Below are 23459 nucleotides of genomic sequence, written 5' to 3'. Positions count from 1 at the left end.
TAGCAACAAATTTAAATTTTGGATGCATTTCAGATATATACTCATTAGGGTAATGTCAAAAAATTCACAAGGCTATGATAGTGTTTAAAGAAGCATTTAGATTAGCAAAAAAACAATTAAATGGTAGCCAAGTAGGGGAAGAGATGGGACATGGTACTTAGCTGTAAGCATTATTCTGCATTTTGAGCAATTTGTGTCTGAAACACGCTTAATTAATTCAGTAGCTTCATTTAGACTGCTTAATTGTGAGAGCATTTTTGGATTCCAAACTTGTTCAAAAACTTTAATAAAGAGTTGTTTTCAGGTTTAGAAAGTTTCAGACAACCATGATTTTCTTATGTAATTGCTCAGTTCTTCAAGCTTCTAAGAACAAACTGAGGACAGAAGTCACCCCAAAAGCTATGGACTGACACGCCTATAGAATGCCTGAAATGGGGAGAAAATGTCTTCCCAGATACCACGCTTTTGTTCTCCCCACTTTGTGTACAAAATAGGTTAGCTGTCAGAAACTAATTTATTCCAGAACTCATCCTATCAGGAAGTCCATCTACAGAAAAGGAAGGAGAAAGAGCCCCACCCTATGTCCAAACTCTCCAGATTGTTTTCAAATGGCTTTGAGAAACAAAACCTTGTGGATACATGAGGAACGTGTACCTAAAACTCGGGCTTCTTTATCAGCTTAAGTAGGAATCTTAGTGCTTCGTGTTCCTACCTGAGAAACCACCTCTGAACCAAACCTCTTCAAGGCATTGAAAATTAAATAGAGATTTCAATGGCGTTAAGAAAGAAGATGTTTCCAGCTTGAAATATTATTATACTTTGGAACACATGTCCAAATTGAACATAGGACAATTATTACTCTTTTCTAACCACATGTCAGTAAGCTGTGGAAATTAGTGTTGCTTTTTCCAAAGTATGTAAAAACACTGTAGGGGGGCATCTTAAATTCATTTAAAAATGGTATTTTGAACACTTATTTGGAAGCAGTGATTAACCTATATTTCCTAATAATGTAAAGAATAAGATTTGAAACATAGTCCTCAGTATTGGATATGAAATGTATTTTACATATTTACTTGTATTTTTGTCCTTGACTTTCAGTATTTACCTTTATTGCAAGGGAAGTCGTTAGGCATGATTTTTGAGAAACGAAGTACTCGAACAAGATTATCCACAGAAACAGGTGAGTTCACTGGCAAGCTTGTACTTATGTTAAAGAGGGAGCCTGAGAGTGAGGACTTGGGAAGCTAATAACCCAGTGAGATGTGTCTCCCTCTTTAGCAATGAAAAAGAGAAACATTTGCACCAGGATAAGCAGTGCAAGCCTGTGAATGTTTTCCAATTCTCATAAGGCAGAAAAATTAGCTTTATCACAAGGACTTGAGTAGAAAGTTCCATGTCCTTCTTCCTGTTCAGAACAAAATGTTAAGTGGACACACATTCTCAGACTTCAAGCTGTAGCAGGTAAGAAGTGTGAAGGTCTTCTGACATGCAAAGAACCTTTTCTTGTGGTTCTCAATTCCATTGGATAATGGAAACTTAATCCCTGCAATTAACATCCTTTCCCCACATTCATGGTTAAATCCTCGAGGACATCTGAATGTCAGGATATCTAGGGCTATGGGGCTCTGGTCCTTGCTTGTCAGGACATCATCATCAAATGTCCATGCTGCAATCTGCCAGGACTTCTGTATTCCCATGGAGTTCTGACAGTTTCCCATTTGTTGTGGTGTTTGCTTCACTTTGCTCACAAGATCTGAGATATCTATCAATTTGGTTCTCTCAACTTCTGGGCAGCTCTCCAAGTCACACTAGGCACAGAGATACTGCAAGGCCATCTCTACTCTAATGTTCCTTCCTCATGCTGGGTGCCAGGGAAAACTATAACATTTGCTGCCTCCTAGAGCTCTGTATTAACAGCAAGACACAGATGTTCTAATTTCTGGGGTCTCCCAAATGCATCTAACATTTCCATTATACTTCCCACCCTTTAAAAGTTGGGCTGGGGAACACACAGCAGGGTACAGTATCAAATGTCAAATCAGGGGCCGGTGCTGTGGCATAGCGGGTGAAGTCACCACCTGCAGTGCCGGCATCCCATATGGGCACCAGTTCAAGTCCTGGCTGCCACTTCCTAACCAGCTCTCTGCTATGGCCTGGGAAAGCAGCAGAAGATGGCCCAAGTTCTTGGGCCCCTGCACCCACGTTGGAGACCCGGGAGAAGCTCCTGGCTCCTGGCTTCGGATTGGCGCAACTCTGGCCATGGTGGCCAACTGGGGAGTGGGCCAGCGGATGGAAGACCTCTCTCTCTCCCTCTTTTTCTCTCTCTGTGTAATCCTGACTTTCAAATAAATAATAAATCTTAAAAAAAGAAAAATAAAAAATCAAATCAATTTTTACTTCTATTGCTTCTTCTCTTTTGCTTCCCTTCTCCTTCCACTTCCCAGTATGAGAGGCCAGGAGATAAAGCAGGAGGGAAAACTGGCTCTGACGGTATCCATGTTTTCTTCCAGATCTATTGTGTTTATCCAGAATTCTAGGCTGTTGCAACTCAAATTTTTCTTTTTTTCTCTCAAGCTATTATCTCTATGATGGGTTTCAAAAAGTCTATTTTGAAACTCATAAGCCACAAATTGCTTTCTCTTTCTTCCTTTCTCTATCTTTGCTCTGTTAGACCTCCCTTGAATCAGTAATATGACTGCCCAAATGGACGATCAGACAGGGTCAAGAAAGAAGCATCACAAAAACACATTGGTTGATTTTTCAAATATCTTATCTTGACATAAAAGTATCAGAGCTTTCTAGGTATTAGAAGCAAATAACTATTGTACTTTAGGCATTTTTGCCTTGCAATGATCAATAATGAGGTTCATCAAATAGATAACAAAAATGAAATTTGGGGGAATTAAATGACTTTCTAAGTCCATTCAATTAACACAACTAATACCAGGAATCTGATGTCAAGTGCATTATTCCTACTAATACAGTCCCCTTTTCCTTTAAGAGAAGGAAGGAGGAAGATCAAGAATATATAAGGTATCACTTAATCTTTAAAGTCCCGGGAAACAAATAGATGAGAACATTTTGTTCTTCAAAGCTTGCTTCTATAAGTGATCATGTTGGAATCTGATGGATAGTAGGGGGAAAATTAATAACCAGTTAGAAATTCTCAAATTCTGCTCCAACACTGGTCCTTCATGGCTTGGGTGAAATTTTATTTTATTTTACCTTTTCTTAACCATTAGCACTTAAAAGAGGTGATATTTCTTGAAGTCATCAAAATAACTGATTAATACATAGACATTTTTCAATTTTAAGTTTTTAAATGTTTTTTTCTTATTGGTTGCTGGTGTTTCCTAACATTAATTTCTGTTCAAATGTTATGTTTGGCATCAAAGTATCCTTAAATAAATGATCAGTTACCATTCACAATACTGTTGCACAGAAGCTACTACTAAAAACAAGAATGAGAAATTAATAAGTTTTTGGATACAAACCCTGAGTCCAAGTGGTCTGTGTTAATTACATAGTTTATCTCACTTAATACTTATGACAACTATATGAGAGCAAGATCATTGAGAAAAGCAGGCTGAAATGGGTACAGCAAATGGCCCGTAGACATATAGCTAATAATCGTAGAGCCAGGATTAGAAGCTATTATTAAATGCATTTTTAAATATCTTATTTAATTCAGGCATGTAAGAGTAATGTTTTATTCTGGCAAGATTGTTTCTACAGGTAACATTAAGTATTTTGTTAAGTGACAGTTTTCTCTAAAGTACTGTGAAACTTGAACAAATTGCAAACTATAATAACAAATACATGAAGAAAGGAAAGTTTGAACATTAAAACTTAGAGTTCACAGAGTATTTGTCATTATCCTCAGTGAACACCCAGGAATCTAATTGCATATAATATCCTGCCAAACTCAACAGTAGGAGAATCAGTCAGAGAGAGTAGTCACCTTAAATGCTGACGGAAGTGGTAAACCTCAGTTAAAGCCAAGCAGATCATTTCTTGGTGCATATGTGCATCTTAAAAATTGGCCTTTGGTAAAATTGTATACAGGTACCACCTGTTGCCTTAGTGTTTAAAATGAGCATGGGGTGTAATTAATTATATTGCTCCTCAAGAGTTGTGACAGTTTCTGGGATGGAGTGACCCTCAGAGGACAGTCCTTGAGAATTCTATCTCAAGCCTGAGTTTCAAACATACAGCAGAATTTTTGCTTATCTCAGGAGACAGGATAAAATTCTTTACCCAGCTGCAACTATAGTCATTGCTTACGTAACGTGTTTATTAAAGTGTAACACCCCTTACAAAAAAGTGCACAAATCACTAGATATATAGTTAGATGAATGATTAAACACGTTATTGTAACTCACACCTAGATGGAGAAACAGACCATTAATAGCACCCAGAAGCGTTCCCCCAAACACCTTGTATTTCCTTTTAGTTGCTACTCCCTCCACCCAAGGTGACCATTATTCTGACTTACGACATTACACATTGGTTTTGCCTATTTTCAAACTCTTTTTCAATGGAATCATTCAGCATGTGCTCTTTGGGTCTAGATTCTTCTGCTCAGCTTTATGGTTGTGATATGTACCCATGCTGCTGTGTATAGTTGTAAATCATTCACTCCTTATCCACCCTTTGTGTGCGCCTGCGCGGCAAACCAGACAAATCTCCAGTGTGCCTACTGATGACTATATTCTTTTATTGCAAATTAGGGGAGCCAATAGACAGATCCATTTATTAATCTTGGTAAGCACGGTAGCTGATAGAAAACTGCACAGGGCATTCTTAGAGATGGTTCTTTTCATTATGTGACGTTGATATTTCACTTTCAAGGTGAAATAGGAGCCGGTGCTTTAGCAGCTGTTTCAAATTCGTCATCTTTACAAAGATGCCAATATAGAAATTGTGATCGTATTCTGCAGTTATGAGAGCCAAGAAGGGAGCAGTTAACAACCGCTCTCAAAGAGCTCTCAAATCCCTAGGATTTCTCATGAATGAATTCCTTTCTTCCAAACCCTGCAGGGATCTGTGAGGAAAAGAAAGAATGGAGTAAATTTACCTTTTTCAATTTTTAAAATTTATTTATTTTTTAAACATTATTTATTTATTTGAAAGGCAGTGTTACAGAGAGGCAGAGACAGAGAGAGAGGTCTTCCATCTGCCGGTTCACTCCCCAGATGGCCGCAAAGGCCAGAGCTGGATTGATCCAAAGCCAGGAACCAGGAGATTCTTCTGGGTCTCCCACGCAGGTGCAGGGGCCCAAGGACTTGGGCCATCTTCCACTGCTTTTCCACACCATAGCAGAGAGCTGGATCAGAAGGAGAGCAGCCGGGACTGAACAGGCGCCCACATGGGATGCTGTCACCGCAGGCAGCGGCTTCACCCACGATGCCACAGCGCCAGCCCCAGTAAATTTACTTTTATTTTCCCAAACAGAAATTAAGAAATGAACAAAAGAAACTCTTAGTTCAAAAATACCTGATGTGAAAACATAACAAATGAAACGGATAAAGGCAGGCTTCTGAAGATGAGGGCTGCAGAGAAGACGCAGAGCAGTCCATCTGTCCTGCTCTCTTTGGCAATGGAAGCTCCTGGTGACTTCTCCAAACCTTTGACACACTCGGATGCACTAATGACCATCCCGCCGTGACAGGCTGGTGAATGGTCTGTACTTTTGGACTGGGGTCTGAGGCTTCTTTTTGATCACTGACAAAAATTACAATTCCTTTTCAGAGACAATACCGCCCCCCCACTTTTACTTCTTTCATGAATTGCTGAAGAATTTGACTCTTCGCAAACACTTTCTGTGACCCCTCTTCCTACCATTATATCATAAATCCAGGCTTGGTGTGAATTTCCTTTTTTAAAAAAAGATATCTATTTATTTGAAAGGCACAGAGAAGGAGAGAGAGAGACAGATCAATCTTCCATTGCTGATTCACTCCCACAAATGACCACAGTCGCTGGGACTGTGCCAAACCAAAGCCAGGAGCCAGGAACTCCTTCCTGGCCTGCCATGGCAGGAGCCCAAGTACTTGGGCCATCTTCTGCTGCCTTCCCACGCACATTAGCAGGAAGCTGGGTTGCAAGTGGAGCAACCACGACTCAAGCCTTCACTCTGATATGGGATGTCAAGGTCGCAAGCAGCGCTTAAACCACTGCAGGACAATGCTGGCCCTAATGTGAATTTCCCTTTTAGCACATGGAGAGGAATGAACAGGCAATAGACAAATCCTGAGTTGCTACAGCAAAAGGCCTTCCATTCTAAGAGAGTCTGTGACTTGGAACAGACCTGCCAGTAGTTCTGAAACTTTGAAATCTTCTTCATAGTCTCCAACCCTCAATGGTACTCATGCCGTGCTAGGCATATAGTAGGTGCACAGTAAATATACCTACTTGATGAATGTATTGATTTGAAAGGCAGAGTTACAAAAAGAGAAGAAGAGGCAGAGAGAGAGAGAGAGAGAGAGAGAGAGAGAGAGATCTTCCACCTACTGGTTCACTCCCCAAGTGGCTCCAGAGACCAGCGCTTGGCAGACCAAAACCAGGAGCTTCATCCAGGTCTCCCACATGGGTACAGGGCCTCAAGCACTTGGGCCATCTTCTGCTGCTTTCCCAGGTGCATTAGTAGGGATCTGGATTGGAAGTGGAGCAGCTAGGACTTGAATCGGCACCCATATGGGATGCTGGTGTTGCAGGCAGTGACTTAACCTGCTATACCATACTGCCGGCCCTATTGCAAAAATTTTTTAAAAAGTAAATTGCAACTATGGCATTTTATCCCATAACAGATCAGTTTGTGGCCTAGTGCTGTGGCATAGTGGGTAAAGCTGCTGGCTGCGGTGCTGGCATTCCATATGGGTGCCAGTTCAAGTCCTGGCTGCTCCTCTTCTAATCCAGCTCTCTGCTATGGCCTGGGATAGCAGTAGAAGGTGGCCCAAGTGCTTGGGCCCCTACACCCGCATGGGAGACCCAGAAGAAGCTCCTGGCTCCTGGCTTCGGATCAGCCCACCTCCGGTCGTTGCAGGATGGAAGACCTCTCTCTCTCTCTCTCTCTCTCTCTCTCTCTCTCTCTGCCTCTGCCTCTCTGTAACTCTGCCTTTCAAATAAATAAATAAATCTTTTAAAAAAAGAAAAGCTCTAGAAATAAATAAACTGGATAATATAGAGCTGTGACCTAAAAAATATATCTTTTACTAAAAGAAGAATATTTGCATATATAGCTACAATACCACCACATCTAATAAAAATAATGGTTATTTAATATTTTATTTCAGTCCATATTCAAATCACAGTATTCAAATTGTGTTTAAATCTTTAGTGAGGTGTTTCATGAGATCTTGAGTTATAGTCTCTTTCATGGATCTAAAACCTCTTACTCTTCAATTCACCATGCAATTAATGATTTCCTCCTTCTTCATGACAAAAAAGATACTAGTAAAATGAAACTGTCGTGTGGTTCCCAAAAGATAAATTAGACACATTACAAGGAGGAAAAAAGTAACACTTACAGAATTCCTCCTATGTCTGTCTCTTGTAATTATGGTTATTTGCCTTTAACCATGTACTAGAGAAAGTCTGCCATCACACTATCTCAAACGATATAGTAAAGTTCTGATTATCACCATTTCCTATAATTGTTCTCCAGCATGTGTGACAAAAGGGCTCTACTTGTGCTGAGAGTTTAACTGTGGCTTGGAGGAGCCCCTCTGTGTGTCATGATCCTCAGATGAATGGAATGTGCTCTAAGGGCAGGGCCGGAGCCATCCTTACTTGCTCAGGTATCTGTAGTAATCTCGCTTTGCCCAGAAGCTTGAAAAGAAGTGAGGGTAATGTGTGGGTGGTGTTTAGCTTTGTCTTGGTTGGAAGATCAAGCAGTAGCTGATTCTTAGTGACTTGATACCACCTTGTCAATGCTTACTTTATCTTATTTTCAAGGATTTTTTTAAATCAAGGTATAATTTATATATAATAAAATAGATTTTAAGAGTACAGTTGAGTTGGTGTTGACAACTGTGTATATATTTTAAAGAATCAAAACTAAACATAGCCTGCAAAAAGGAACAATGCCTCATTATTGCCAGGTTCTTCCAGTACAAGAGAATGGAGAAACATGGCTGAAGGAGAGTTAAGTGCAATGTTATATTTTCTTCCTTCAACTCCCCAATTTGCATTGCCTGGGAATCACTTACTGAAGAGGTTGGAGAACTTCAAAGATTGTGACTTTTCAATTGATGTGGAGCTTATTCTTTGTACTTTTCTTTACCACTTTAGTGTTTTTTTTTTAAAGTCCTTTTTTCCTTTTTGCAGGCTTTGCACTTCTGGGAGGACATCCTTGTTTTCTTACTACACAAGATATTCATTTGGGTGTGAATGAAAGTCTCACAGACACCGCCCGGTAAGTAATCTTTTCTTCCCTGTATAGCTTATTTTAGAATATGGTGGATAGGAGCCAGCACTGTGGCTTAGCAAGTAAAGCCGCTGCCTGTAGCACCAAGCATCCCATATGGGCACTAGTTCGCGTCCCAGGTGCTCCACTTTCAATCCAGCTCTCTGCTATGGCCTCGGAAAGCAGTAGAAGATGGCCCAAGGCCCTGCACCTGCATGGGAGACATGGAAGAAGCTCCTGGCTCCTGGCTCAGATCCACCCAGCTCTGCCCATTGCAGCCAATTGGGTAGTGAACCAGCAGATGGAAGATATCTCTCTTTCTCTTTCTCTCTCTCTCTCTGCAAATACATCTTTAAAAAAAAGAATATCATGGATAAATTTTCAAAAGAAAACACTCGTCTACTTCTCTTTAAATAATTGTTTTCCCTATCCGATTCCTGTGTCAATTCTGTGTTTTCCCTCTTTCCCTGATATTCTGAATGACTCTTCCTTATCCTCTGGCCACTTTCCATTGGTTAAGATATTTTTTCTTATCAATTTTTAAAAATTTTAATTTATTTGTTTGAGAGGCAGACAGAGCTCCTACCTGCTGGTCTATTCCCCAAATGTCTGCAACAGCCAGGTCTGGGGCCAAAGTCAGAAGCCAGGAACACAATGCAGGTCTCCCACCTGGGTGCAGAATCCCAACTATTTGAGCCATCACCACCATATCCCACAGTCTGTACTAGCAGGAACTTGGAGTCAACAGCCAGAGCCAGGAATCAAACCCAGGTACTCTGTTGTAGGATGTGAGGATCGTAACCACTAGGCTAAATACCTGCTCCTCTTAGCAACTTTTTATTTTTTTTTATTTTTATTTTTTTTTTATTTTTTTTTTTTATTTTTGACAGGCAGAGTGGACAGTGAGAGAGAGAGACAGAGAGAAAGGTCTTCCTTTGCCGTTGGTTCACCCTCTAATGGCCGCCGCGGTAGCGCGCTGCGGCCGGCGCACCGCGCTGTTCCGATGGCAGGAGCCAGGTGCTTATCCTGGTCTCCCATGGGGTGCAGAGCCCAAACACTTGGGCCATCCTCCACTGCACTCCCTGGCCACAGCAGAGAGCTGGCCTGGAAGAGGGGCAACCGGGACAGGATCGGTGCCCCGACCGGGACTAGAACCCGGTGTGCCGGCGCCGCAAGGCGGAGGATTAGCCTGTTGAGCCACGGCGCCGGCCTTAGCAACTTTTTAAAAGAGCCTCTGGGGCTGGCACTGTGGTGTAGTGGGTAAAGCCACCGCCTGCAGTGCTGGCACACTATATGGGTGCTGGTTCAAGTCCCAGCTGCTCCACTTCCAACCCAACTTTCTGCTAAGGCCTGGGAAAGCAGTAGAAGATGGCCCAAGTCCTTTGGCCCCTGCACCCACATGGGAGACACAGAAGAAGCTCCTGGATCCTGACTTCGGACCAGCTCAGCTCTGGCTGTTGCAGCCATCTTGGGAGTGAACCAGTGGATAGAAGATCTCTCTCTCTCTCTCTCTCTCTCTCTCTCTCTCTCCCCCGCCTCTGCCTCTCTGTAACTCTTTCAAATAAATGAAAATAAATCTTTAAAAAAATGAAAGAGGCTTTTTAAAAATTAATTTGCATGCATTTCATAAATACAACTTTAGGAACATAGTAATTCTTCCCACCATACCCACCCTCCCACTCACATTCCCACCCCTCTTCCTCCTCCCTCTCCTATTCCCAATCTTATTTTTTTACGAAGATCTATTTTCTTTTCTTTTTTTAAAAAAATATTTTATTCGGCACCGCGGCTCAATAGGCTAATCCTCCACCTTGCAGCGCCGGCACACGGGGTTCTAGTCCCAGTGGGGGTGCCGGATTCTGTCCCGGTTGCCCCTCTTCCAGGCCAGCTCTCTGCTGTGGCCCGGGAGTGCAGTGGAGGATGGCCCAAGTCCTTAGGCCCTGCACCCCATGGGAGACCAGGAGAAGTATCTGGCTCCTGCCTTCAGATCAGCGCGGTGCGCCAGCCGCGGCAGCCATTGGAGGGTGAGCCAACGGCAAAGGAAGACCTTTCTCTCTGTCTCTCTCTCTCACTGTCCACTCTGCCTGTCAAAAAAATTTTATTTATTTATTTGAGAGGTGGAGTTACAGACAGTGAGAGGGAGAGACAGAGAGAAATGTCTTAGCGGAGGGGAGCTGAGCTGATCTGAAGTCAGGATCCAGAAGCATTTCCGGGTCTCTCACATGGGTGCAGGAACCCAAGTGCCATCTTCCACTGCTTTCCCAGGCCACAGTAGAGAGCTGGATCAGAAGAAGAGCAGCCAGGACTAGAACCGGCGCCCATATGGGATGCTGGTGCCGCAGGCGGAGGATTAACCTACTGTGCCACAGCGCCAGGCACACTAAGATCTATTTTCAATAACACAGAAAATTAGGCCGGCGCCGTGGCTTAACAGGCTAATCCTCCGCCTTGCGGTTCCGGCACACCAGGTTCTAGTCCCGGTCGGGGCGCCGGATTCTGTCTCGGTTGCCCCTCTTCCAGGCCAGCTCTCTGCTGTGGCCCGGGAGTGCAGTGGAGGATGGCCCTGCACTCGCATGGGAGACCAGGAGAAGCACCTGGCTCCTGGCTTTGGATCAGTGAGATGCGCCGGCCGCAGCGGCCATTGGAGGGTGAACCAACGGCAAAGGAAGACCTTTCTCTCTGTCTCTCTCTCTCACTATCCACTCTGCCTATCCAAAAAAAAAACACAAAAAAAACACAGAAAATTAGCTCTATATTAGCTCTATTATAGGTAAAGAGTTCAACACTTTGTATGAGAAAGAAAAAGAAAAAAAAAAAACTGTTCTTCGACAGTGCAGATAAAGGCTGTTCAGTCATTGCATCTTGAAGTTAATTTTGCTTCTAAAAGAAGCTCCTGATAATAAAATTTCAGACTTCACGAAACCTAGAAATCATCAAGCATGATTTCTTAACAGTTAAGGCAATAGAGGTCCGGAGAAACACAGAGGTTCAATGATGCCCAACTGGTTAGTACCAGAGTAGATAACAATATCAGTGGCTGACATTTATTGAGTATTTTTGTGTGTCAAGCATTGTTCTAATTCAACAACCCAAACAGATTGCCATAAAATTGGTTAAACAACTTAATTAGTAACATATTAACTGCCATCCAACAAAATCTCAAATTTCAGTGTCTTAATGTAGTGCACATGTTCCTGATTGGTAAGAGGGAACGAAAAATTATTAAGTTATGTGGTCAGTTAGAGACTCTGGCTAAGAACGGCTCTTCTGTCTATAACATGTGGCCTCCAAGACCAGAGTGGATGTCAATATGCATCCAGGACCTCGACAAAAGAGAGCATGGAGAAGGCATACTTGTTTCAAAGCCGCCTTAGCAGGGAAGCAGTGCCATCACTTCCATTCACATTGCATTGGCGAGGACTAGTAGGTCACCCTCACATAGATGAAAGGAGATGTGGGAAAAGCTCTTGCCTACTATATTACAGTGAAAGAGGTAAATAGACCTTCTAACTCTCACCACTCTAGCGTGCCTGGCCAAGAAATCCAGAGCAAATGTCTTTTGTTAAATGTTTTCCCTCAGTGGAGAGAACTAATGATTATTTTTTCTGAAAATGATATGCCACAAAGTAACCCCTAGCAGATACTGTCTGTTTTTCATGGCAACTATCCTAGTACATACGAAAGAATTCACCTCATTTGACTTGCTGAAGAGATTTCAAATAACTCATCTTTAAACTGTTCAGTGGTTATTTCAGAAGCGACAGTGATGATATTAAGAAGAACTGTGGTTATCTTTTGGAAGCTAGTGACAAAAAATAAATGAATATAAATTAGTTTTTCTTTCAAATGCACTGCCACTGACTGGGGTTATATTTGCCTAATAATTCTACTTCTACAAATAATTCTACTACTTTATTCAAAAAGCAGATATTGCAAGCAGGTTAAGGGATGAAACTGGAAGCCAGAGACACATCCAGGAAAGACCTTTCAGTGGGGATTTTCCATATAGGACCAGTGCGTGATGGTGAATGAGTCAAATGTGAACTAGTGTTTAGAAAAGGGTCCAGTTGGAGGAGCAACTGAGAATCTAAGAAAAAGTTAAGTAGTGCAGATTGGCAGACTGAAAGAGGCTTGGACCCAGAAGTCAGGACCCCAAAAGCAAGGGAAAAATAGCCAAGCGTGGATTGAAAGCAGAGGATAAGTATAGCATGCTCTTTTCTGTGCTTGCCCTCCACAGTTCTCATAGAAATTCTTCATTAGAGGAATTCTATATCGATCTCATGCTCAGAAATTGCAAAACAATCGGGACCTTTTGAGTACATGTGGTTATTTCCATTGCTACATGAATATATAGATCTGAAAATTGAATCATTTCATCTTATCCAAAAACTAAATGAAAATAATAGCTACTCCTTAAAGAGACTCTTCTTGTGCCAAATCTTCAAAAATCTTGCAAAATAAGGATTATTGACCTACGTGTATAGATGAGAAAACCATGTCTTTGAGAGGAAGCAGAAGTTAGAAACTGAGTAAGTCAGAGTTTAAATCACACTGTCTTTTTAAAAGGTCCTGCTGTTTTGATTAACCCCTAATGCTTCTTTTATTCAGCCCAGGAGAGAGGCAGTGAAATAAGTCGTAGAAAGCACTGGTTTGTGTTTCAGAAGGTCTCCAAGATGATTGACTAGGAGGACTCTGAGGACTCAGCATCTAGTCACAGTCATGGCTTCAATTTGTTACAATGGAAGTAAACTAAGCACAGTCAACAAAGGTAAAAGGCACAGGTGGCGAGGTCCAGGAGCAACCAGGTGCAAGCTTCCAAAAGTCCTTACCTAATGATGTCATACAAGACATGTTTAATTCCCTTGGTAATGAATTTTGATAACACCTATGAAGTGTTGTCAGCAAAGATAGTTTGTTAGAGGTTCAGTGCCCATGGTCTTTATTGGGACTGGTCATATTGGCACTCCCTGTCTGGCATGTGCCCAAATTCCTGACTCTGAAAAGGAAAGCAAGTGTTTACCTTCAACCATATTGTTTGTAAAAATAAGATAAATAAAATAAAATGGTGCGGTCAGCCCCTGTTTTCAATACTAGGAATAGAAGACGCGCTCCCCAAATTGAACTTCCTAGATGTCATCCAAGAGCCAATCATGCACGCAGACATTTCAAAGTATAGCAGCCAGGCTTGCTGTGTTAACTCTTTTCTGCATGGCTTGAAAATCAGGAATCTGGAGGCCTAATCCCAGCTCTGCCAGTTACCTACCCTGTAACCTTCATAGGGGAAAATATTTCTGGATCTTAGTTTCCTTTTCTAGGAAATGAAGGAGTTCTGACCCTTAAGGTCCACTTTATATCCTCAAATTCATGCAGATGTATCAGATATAAAATGGTAGTCCTTACAGGGTTGTGTCCCAATACAAAATATATGTGGGCAGAAGCAGAATAATTTGAATCAGAGTAAAGATGGGAGGTAGAGAGGTTAATTCCAGGGATTCTAAAACATACTTTTGGAATTATATTGGGGAACTTGTTAAGATGCAGAATTCTGAGCCCCACACTCAGATATTTTAGCTCTGCAGATTAAGGTTCACATAGTGTCTGGGAATCTGCATTTTAACAAATTTCCCAAATGAATATTACACAAGAGTGACTGGACCATACTTTGAGAGAGCCTGAGTTAGGAGTTGGTGTAGAAGACCTGGGCTGTTGTGCTACGTATCTAGGCTAAGGCAATAGCAAAGGAATGGTAAAGATGCCTAATAAGTGATTTATGTGGTTTCATGATAGCTGATTGTCAAGAGTGAATAGATAGTGGAGGTAAATATAAATATATATTTGAGAGTAACAAATCTGGACTCATTATATATTCCACAAATCTGGAAATATATATAATATATAAAACTATGTAATAAGTTTTATATTATTAAATATATATCATATATTCAGGAAAGTGAAATGAGTTTATGCTTTGAGAAGAAGGTGGTAGATTAGGTATTAGATATATTGCATGAAAGAGTGAACCATTGGTGATAAGGAGCTTGGGTGAAGCTGAAAGCTGTAGAAATATAAGCTCAATAGTTAAGAAGATGAGCTCTATGGTCTCGTGGGAGAATTGCAGAAGGCAGGTGCAATTCAAGAGGGGCAGGAGGAAATCCTCAGGATACCAGGAGAGGAGGAAGTTCTACAGTCCTTGACAGTTCTACACTGTCAGAAGCAGCGACAGGGCTGGAAGATATGGGGTGTCAGAAAAAGGGCTGGAGTAGCTACCGTGGAAATCTGCCTTTCTTCTTGTACCCCATTACTGCTTAATCTGCCAAAATATCTGACAAACAAGATATGCTAAGACTCAGAAATTCGATAAGCTTAAATTGAAGAAGACAAGAGAAATCCACTGCCTTCCACAGAAGCAATTGAACATGAGAAGCAAGGAAGTGAATCTTAATGACATCTACCCTGCTGATATGCACCATACAATCCTTAGAAGTTACTGCCTTTGCTTTTTGGAGAAGTTTAACTCTTTAAGGTGCAAAATGGACCGGATGATGTTTAAAGTGCTGACCCTTTCAAATCAGACTAGTTTACACCTGACACTGACGATGTTGCTTCTCCATCTGCTGCTTTAGGGATGGGTAGGATAAATAGTTCCTGCACGTTGGTGAAGAAACCCGAGGGAGGAGTCAGTGAATGCAGCAACAGAAAGAATTTAAAAAGCAAAACTGGATCAGTCTCCTGGAAGCTGTTAAATGCAGTTTCCAACATGTCATTTATTTGTTCAGATAATTTAATTATTTATTTATTCAAAAATAAGTATTGAATGCCTAGTTTTGCTTCCAGACATTGTTTTAGCACTGAGAAAAAAATCTTTGATCCAATAAACAAGATCCTTGTTGGAATGGAAATACATTCTAAAGCAAGGATGCTTTTACTAAACAAATATACAAGACATGAATAGAAGAGCAGGTTGAAATAAGAGCTATGATGAAGCTGATGCTGGATGATCTGTCAGTGGAGTTGGGGGGGTACCTTAGATTGGAGGTCATAGAAGGCCTCTAGGAGGAGGTGACAGTTGACGACTCAATGAAGAGACAGAGCCAGGCAAGCAAAGCTATGGGGAGAGCATCACAGATGGACAGAACTGCTGGTGAGAAAACCTAAGTCAGCAACAAGCTGGATATATTCAGAAACAGGGAGGAAACTTAGAAATGTCCTAAAGTCTGCAAATAGACATTTTAAATATGCATTTTTCTCTTAGAAAAAAAAGTGTACCCTTCTGGGATGATCATCAGGATCACCCACCAAAGGGGAAAAAAAATCAGATCAGGGTATAAAAAACCTAAATGTACATTCCAAATAAAATGTATTGTACAGAAGATCTCTAGAACTTATTTATTCATGTTGCACAACTGATATTTTATACAGTTTCCACCTTATCCACAAGGGATTTATTCTATGACCCCCAGTGGATACCTGATCCTTGGATAGTACTGAATCCTACATATACTGTGTTTTGTGCTACATTTACGTGTCTATAATGAAATCAAGAACTTTTGTCTTTTCACTCAAAGGAAACACTTTTTGGATTTTCTTTGGCACATTCAATTGGTGAAAAATTGCTGCTCTTATGCATCATTAGTGAGAATGTAAAATGGTGCAACTGCTATGAAATACACTATGGAGGTGCCTCAAAAATTTAGAGGAGACTGGGCATGTAGTCTAGGGGTTAAGATACCCACATCCCACATGGGGTCATCTATTTAGTAAAATGCAAACTACTTAAACATCTGCACTGGTATAGAGCAACAGTCCACATGATAACCAAGACAGCTACTAAGTGCCTAATGGGTGGGTAGCCCATACACTGTGGATATGCTGAACGAAGGGATGCCCTGGGCAGAGTGGGATGGTGCAATATTTCATTATACTACTCAGAACAACATGCAATTTAACATTTATGGATTGTTCATTTCTGAATTTTCTGTTTAATTTTTTCCCGAGTGCAGTTGACTGTGGGTAACAAGCTGCAGAAAGTAAAGCTGCAGATAAAAGAAGACTTCTATACACGTGGAACAGAAAATCTTATTTCCCCCCTCCTCCCCATCCTTGGAAACTACCATTCCACTCTGCTTCTTTGAGTTTGGTTATTTTAGATTTTACATATGAGTGAAATTATGTGGTATTTATACTTCTGCGACTGGCTTGTTTCACTTAGCATAATATCCTGCAGGTTTACCTAGGTTTTTAAATATGGCAAAATCTTTTTTTTAAGGGTAGATGATATCCCATTGCATGTATACACCACATTTTCTCTATGCATTCATCTGCTGATGGGCATTTAGGTTGTTTCCACAGCTTGCATATTGTGAATAATGCTACAAGGAACATGAAAATGAAAATATCTCTTTGAGATCCTGATTTCAATTTTTTAAATTTATTTTATTTATTTGAAAGACAGAGTTACAGAGAAAAGTAGAGACAGAGAGAAAGGTCTTCCATCCTCTGGTTCACTCCCCAGATGAGTGCAATGCCAGAGCTGCGCTGATCCAAAGCCAGGAGCCAGGAGCTTCTTCCAGGTCTCCCATGTGGGTGCAGGGCCCAAGGACTTGGGCCATCTTCTACTGCTTTCCCAGGCCATAGCAGAGAGCTGGATCAGAAGAGGAGCAGCCGGGACTAGAACCGGTGCCCATATGGGATGCCAGCACTACAGGCCAGGGCTTTAACCCACTGCGCCACAGCGCCAGCCCCCTGATTTCAATTTTTTTTAGTTATGTAACCAAAAGTGGGATTGGCGAATCCTATGGTAATTCTATGTTTAATTTAAAGAATTTATTTATTTACTTATTTATTTGAGAGACAGAGGGGAAAAGGGAGGAGGGAGAGAGAGACAGAAAGAGAGACCAGAAGAGAAGTTCCATCCACTGATTCATTTCTCAAATTCTTACAGTAGCTTGGGCTGGGCCAGAGCTGGAAAGAAGCCAGAGACAGGAGCTGGGAACTCAATATAGGTCTCCCATGAAGATGGCAGGAATGCAATTATTTGAACCATCATGGCAGTCTCCCAGGGTCTGCATTAGCAGGAAGCTAGAGTTGGGAGCCAGCGCCAGGAATCGAACCCAAGTACTCTGATGTGGGATGTAGGCATATTAACCATTAGACTAAATGCCTACTTTCCTATATTTAATTTTTGAGAGACTGTCATACTGTTTTTTATGGCAGCTGCACCATTTTATATTCATACCAGTGATGTACAAGGGTTAGAGTTTCTCTACATCTTTGCCAACACTTCTTACTTTTTTTCAATGCTAGTAATATAACAGGATGTATGAGGTGTGAGGTGATATCTCATTGTAGTTTTTATTTGCATTTCTCTAATTAGTGACCTTGAGCCCTTTTCATACACCTTTTGTCATGTGTATGTCTTTTTTTTTTTTTACAAAAGCTGTGTATTTGAGTCCTTTGCCTTTTTGCTATTACGTTGTAGGAGTTCCTTGTGTATTTTTCTTTTAAATAATTGCTGCACAAGTCATGAAAATCACTTCTTTTTTAGAGATTTATGTATTTATTTATTTATTTGAAAAGCAGAGTTACAGAGAGGCAGAGGCAGAGAGAAAGAGAGAGAGAGAGAGAGAGAGAGAGAGAGAGAGGTAGGTTTTCCATCCACTGTTTCACTCCCCAGGTGGCTGCAATGGCCAGAGCTGGGCCAGGAGCCTGGAGTTTCTTCCAGGTCTCCCACATGTGTGCAGGGGCCCAAGTACTTGGGCCATCCTCTGTTGCTCTCCCAGGTACATCAGCAGGGTGCTGGATCAGAAGTGGAGCAGCTAAGACTCAAACCAGCATCCAAATGGTATGTTGGTACTGCTGACAGAGGCTTTACCTGCTATGCCACAGCACCAGCCCCTCATATATTTTTATATTAACTCCTTATTAAATATATGGTTGGCAAACATTTTTTTCCTCTTCTGTAGGTTGCTTATTCACTTTGCTGATTATTTTGCTGTGCAGAATCTCTTTAGATCTCATGTTAAATATTCTAAACAAAAAATTTAAAAATCATATATTTAGAGTAGAGCAAGATTTAAAAACTTAATTCATAGAAAAGAAATATCTCAAGGAAGATTTCACAATTAAAGAGATTAAAATGGAATTTACTCCTTTTCTCTTTGATAATAAAACCAGTTCACTATACAAAATATTGTAATATCCTAGCTAAGTCTGAGTTGAATACTGTGTAATCTTAATATGAGTGAAAGGGAGCACTGAGATGGAGCTGTCCACTGATATTTTGGAGGAGCTGATGAGTTGGGAGTCCCCAACACCACTCTCAAGTTCAATGACTCAGTAGGAAGACTCACAGAACTCAATATACAGTTTTACTCATTACTAAGATTTATTACAATGAAAGAATACATAGCAGGGAGTGAAGTCCGGGGGAAGCCGGAAACAAGTTTCCAAGATTCCTCTCCCAGTGCAGTCACACAAGAGGCACTTAATTCCCTTAGCAAACCAGTTCCTGAGGGCTTGTCACGTAAGCACTCTCTGTCTAGCCTGAACTCAAGTTGCAAACTCTCAGAAGGTAAGTGGGTATTCAGCATAAACCATAGGGTACATGAAAATAATTTAGGCACAGGGAGCCACCCTTATTAATTCTGGGAATAGTTGAAACCCTCCGAAAGTCCACTTCCCCAGACCCCAGTCAACTTTGGAAACAGGCCTCCAAAAGATAGCTATCTCAGGGCTGCTGGGCTAACTCATTTCTGCACAACAGAGCTCTCATCGCTCCTCTGTATTTTGCTAACTTTCCTTTCTGTTTTATACTCTAGCTGGTCAGGCAATGTACCATATACTCATGGGATGATAGCCTTAAGATTTGAGTTGTTTCCTCAACACAATGTGGATAGTTGGAGACAAGGCTCTCATGGGATGGAACCAACCACATTGCTCACTTCCTTTTAAATCTCTCTTAACAAATCAATTCTATTCATTAATATATCATAAAATAAAAACATACACATACACATTCAGTTAAACTCTCTTCATATTTTAAAGCATTTTCAGGTTCTATCAATTCCCTGGTGCTCTACTGGGGATAAAAGCTGGATGTTCTGTTTTTGCCTTTGCTCTGGGCTTGTCCTTTTAGATGTGACATCTTAATATGACTCAGATCACTGATTTCTTTGGAAGTTTAAAATCAGATGGAACTTAACAACAGCAGTGGGACATTATCACTCTAGCTTTAAGGCTTTCTGTTTCTTCCATAATGATAGCTGTTCATGCCTAATGCTCTGAGTGCACTATTGAAAGGTGCATAATAGCTTCACAGTCATTTTCACTTTAATACAGTCCTTGGTAATGTGGTTTTAGGAACCATGTGTATGAAAAGCTCCATATAAGACCAAATAATGTAATGTTGCTCTACTCTAATTACTGTCCCTATAGATGCAATTTACTTATGGTACTAAGTGCTAAAGTGTGTTCTGCTAATGTAAAACTAGTAGGAAAGAAAATCAGCATAAACCACTGTGTTAGTTTCCTCCAAATTGGGGGCTTAAAACAGCAGAACTTTATTCTCTCAAAGTTTCAAAGGCCAGATGTCCAAAATCAATACGTTGGTAGGACCATGATTCTCTTTCTTGTGACTCCCAGCATTTCTTGGCATTCCTGGGCTTACAGCAGCATCACTCTAAACTCTGCCTCCTTCTTCACCTGGGCTACTTCTCTGTGTGTCTCTATATATCCTCTGTTCTTCTCACAAGGATGCCGTTCATTGGATGTAGGTCCTACCCTATTCCAGTATGACTTCATCTTAATTAGTTATATAAACAAAGACCCCACTTCCAAATAAGGTCCCATTGTGAGTCCCTAGGTGGGCATGAGTTTGGGGCAGGTGAAGGGGAGAGGACACCATTCAGTGATTTACAACCATAGATCCACATGCCCCTGAGGCAACACGGAAGGGTTTCCAAATATTGTAGTTTTGATTCCTCATACAATGAAAGTTAGAGAAGAATTTATAGAAGAGACACAGTCCTCAAGAGAAAGCATAAACCTTTGTGATATTGAAAGGAATGTTTTTAAAAACTGTAATACTATTATTAAGTTACTTATACCAATGACATGAAGATCAAAAAGGTAAAATTTCTTGTTTTTAAATATTTCTACCTGATGGGAAATATGTACCTAATTAGGTACTAATAAATTGGAACAGAGAGCACCAACATTCCAACAGTTGTATATACTTGGGTAAATGATGATGAACACTGGTCTCTCACAGCAGGAACTATAATATATTCTTAGAGGCAGTGTTTCATAAGGCATAGAGCAGACATTGTGAAACAAGGGTCAGGTTTGAGTTCAACTCATAGCTCTACCACATACTGTTCTTTGTGGTTTGGTCCAATTGCTTTTCGGTCGCAGGTTGCTGAGTTGCAAAATGGACAAACTAATTCTTATCTCAGTGAGTTTTATGATGACAAATGAGATCATGCTTGTTAAGGATAGGCACATGGAGGCATGTAGGAGAAATTCAAGTAATGAGGCCTGTGGCATAGTGGGTAAAGCCGCTGCCTGCAGTGCCAGCATCCCATATGGGTGCTGGTTCAAGTCCCGGCTACTCCACTTCCGATCCAGCTCTCTGCTATGGCCTGGGAAAACAGTAGAGGATGACCCAACTCCTTGGGCCCCTGTACCCACGTGGGATACCTGGAAGAAGCTCTTGGCTCCTGGCTTCAGATCAGCTCAGCTCCAGCCATTATGGCCATTTGGAGAGTAGACCAGAGGATGGAAGATCTCTCTCTCTCTCTCTCTCGCTCTCGCTCTCGCTCTCTGCTTCTGCCTCTGCCTTTCAGATTAAAAAAAAAAAATCATAAAAAAAGAAAGAAATTCAAGTAATGTCAGTTGAATCAAGTTGCAGTCTATTTCAACCTTAGGATAAGAATTGACTCAATTCTGGCCATTTCTGTGATTTTGTAGACAGCTTACACAGACCCAGCACTGAAATTCCTGTAGCATATTTTGAGGTGAACATTCTGAATGCTCTCATGCTCTACTGATTTTTCTCTGAGGTCTTCAAACTTGGGATCTCACATCTAATCCAAAACAACCTGGCTATTACAAAACCCTTCATAAATAAATGAATATGGCAATTTCATTCATTCATTCTGTGGCTTCTTCCAAAACCAGCCCATTTGATAAAATCCCATCTAGATTTGCTAACAATACTGCAATACTACCTTGTTTCTTCATTGTTCTGCTAGTAATACAACTAAAATTATAACCCAGACAGAGAGGCCAGATGACTGGAATATCCTGCTTCCTGGAAGGAGACTCATTCAGACAGTTCCCTTGACCCCTTTGATCAATTCATGTTGAGGAAAGAACCTGCATCTCTTCTAGGGCCTTGGCCAACTTTTATTACAAAAATTAGAAAATACTCATTTTAAAGATGATTTATAGGATTCTTGATTGTTGTCACCAAAAATTCTTCTTGCTATTTTTCAGTAAGCCACTTAACTAATAAGAGTTGCTATTGGTAACAAATTGGAGTTTAGAGTACACAGTCTGATTCAAGGCAGGATGGGGTCAAAAGGGAGAATGAATAGAAGAACCCTGTGAGAATACAGCTGTTATTTGCCATTGCTTTTTGTGAAATGCTCACCATGTTCCAATATTTTGGGGGCAACTCAACCCCTTCTAAGGATGTCAAGATTACTGTGTGATTGTCCAACTCATTTAAGATACATATTTCCTCCTGAGATGTGGCCCAACACAGTACTTGTACTTTTTTAGTGTCTATTCACCTAAAAATAAAGACTCTGCACCAGGCCTTCCTGGAGCCATAGGGGATTTTGTTTATTGTATTTTTTTATTTTGTTTTGCTTTGGTTTGATGTGGCCTTCAAGTTGTTTTAGTTAATTACTGAAAAACATTCTATCTTATGCCAAAGGGGAAAATATCAAGGAATAACAGAATATTTAGATTGGAAAGGATTTATTTAGATCAACCATCCTTTTCATGCCTCCTCCATACCACACCTTCAGAATAGTTACTGAGCTCTGCATAAAAATATCTTCACTGACTAAGCTATCTTGTTCCATTTTTATGTAGTCTGACTGTTCTGACCAAGAACTTATGCAATCTGAGAATTCTCTTTTAAATTGAATTGAAATTGGTCTTTCTATGACATAATGTTCTGCTTTTTTAGTGTCTTTATAAACTCATCAATTTTAATATATTTGAAGATTTCAGATTATTATAGTCATTATTCTTATTGATTCTAAAATTGTCCCATATTTGGCCAATGTGATCTGTGTTCAGGTTGGGTCATTTTGACCTAACTCCTTTATTCTTTGATAATTCCTCCTTGTTCTTAGGTATGGCAAGATGTTCCAGGCTCATATTGTATATTTCTTTACTAAGGACAAGAATTAGCCACTGCTCTAAGGAGCCCCAGTTCATTTTCAATTGCTTTCGGGATCATGTTTGGAAAAATTTCTTTTTGAATAACAATTTGCTTTCTCTATTATAGAAATACTACTTTGATAGAAAGTATTGAGATAAAATTATTAATAAATCCACTGATATCATCATCCAGAAATAATCATGTTAATATTTTATCTCTTGAACTGTGTTTCCATTTGAAATGCCTTGTCATAACTCTCCTTTTAGTAAACAATAGGAAAAAAGATGATGGGTGAAAATAAACCACACCATAAACATTTAGGCAAAATAAATTATATAAATATTTTAATTTGTTAATTGTTTTTGAAAAATCCTAATGTTAGCTATTAAACATCCAATACAAACTGGTATGCATGGGAAATTTTAAATGTGGGTAATGTGGGTTTTGCAAAAGATGTTTTGCTGCCATTGTTGGTAGTTGCCTGAGATTATTTGCAAGGCTGCAGGAACCCAGTGGAAGGTAAGAAGAACTCCATATATTCAACGGAAATGAAAAGAGGCCCTAATGAAAAGTCTTTACAGAACCAGAGAGTATTTTTAACTTATCAACCTTTCATTTGTATACAACATATAATAAAGCTCTTGCAGCGTTTAA

The 23459-nt window shown here is 40.5% G+C and overlaps 1 protein-coding gene across 1 annotated transcript in view; it reads left to right on the top strand.

The window, feature by feature from the left end:
- OTC (ornithine transcarbamylase) overlaps positions 1-23459 on the top strand; it is a 64172-nt gene that overhangs the window by 17035 nt on the left and 23678 nt on the right. Inside the window, exons 3-4 of the mRNA XM_062184084.1 lie at positions 1102-1183; positions 8332-8419. Coding sequence (XP_062040068.1) covers positions 1102-1183; positions 8332-8419 — 170 coding nt within the window. The remainder of the gene's footprint in view (positions 1-1101; positions 1184-8331; positions 8420-23459) is intronic.

This window comes from Lepus europaeus, chromosome X (assembly GCF_033115175.1).
Source record: "Lepus europaeus isolate LE1 chromosome X, mLepTim1.pri, whole genome shotgun sequence".
NCBI lineage: Eukaryota > Metazoa > Chordata > Mammalia > Lagomorpha > Leporidae > Lepus > Lepus europaeus.
Note: the sequence above shows the minus strand (reverse complement) of the source record. Positions and strands in the feature narration are given on the sequence as shown.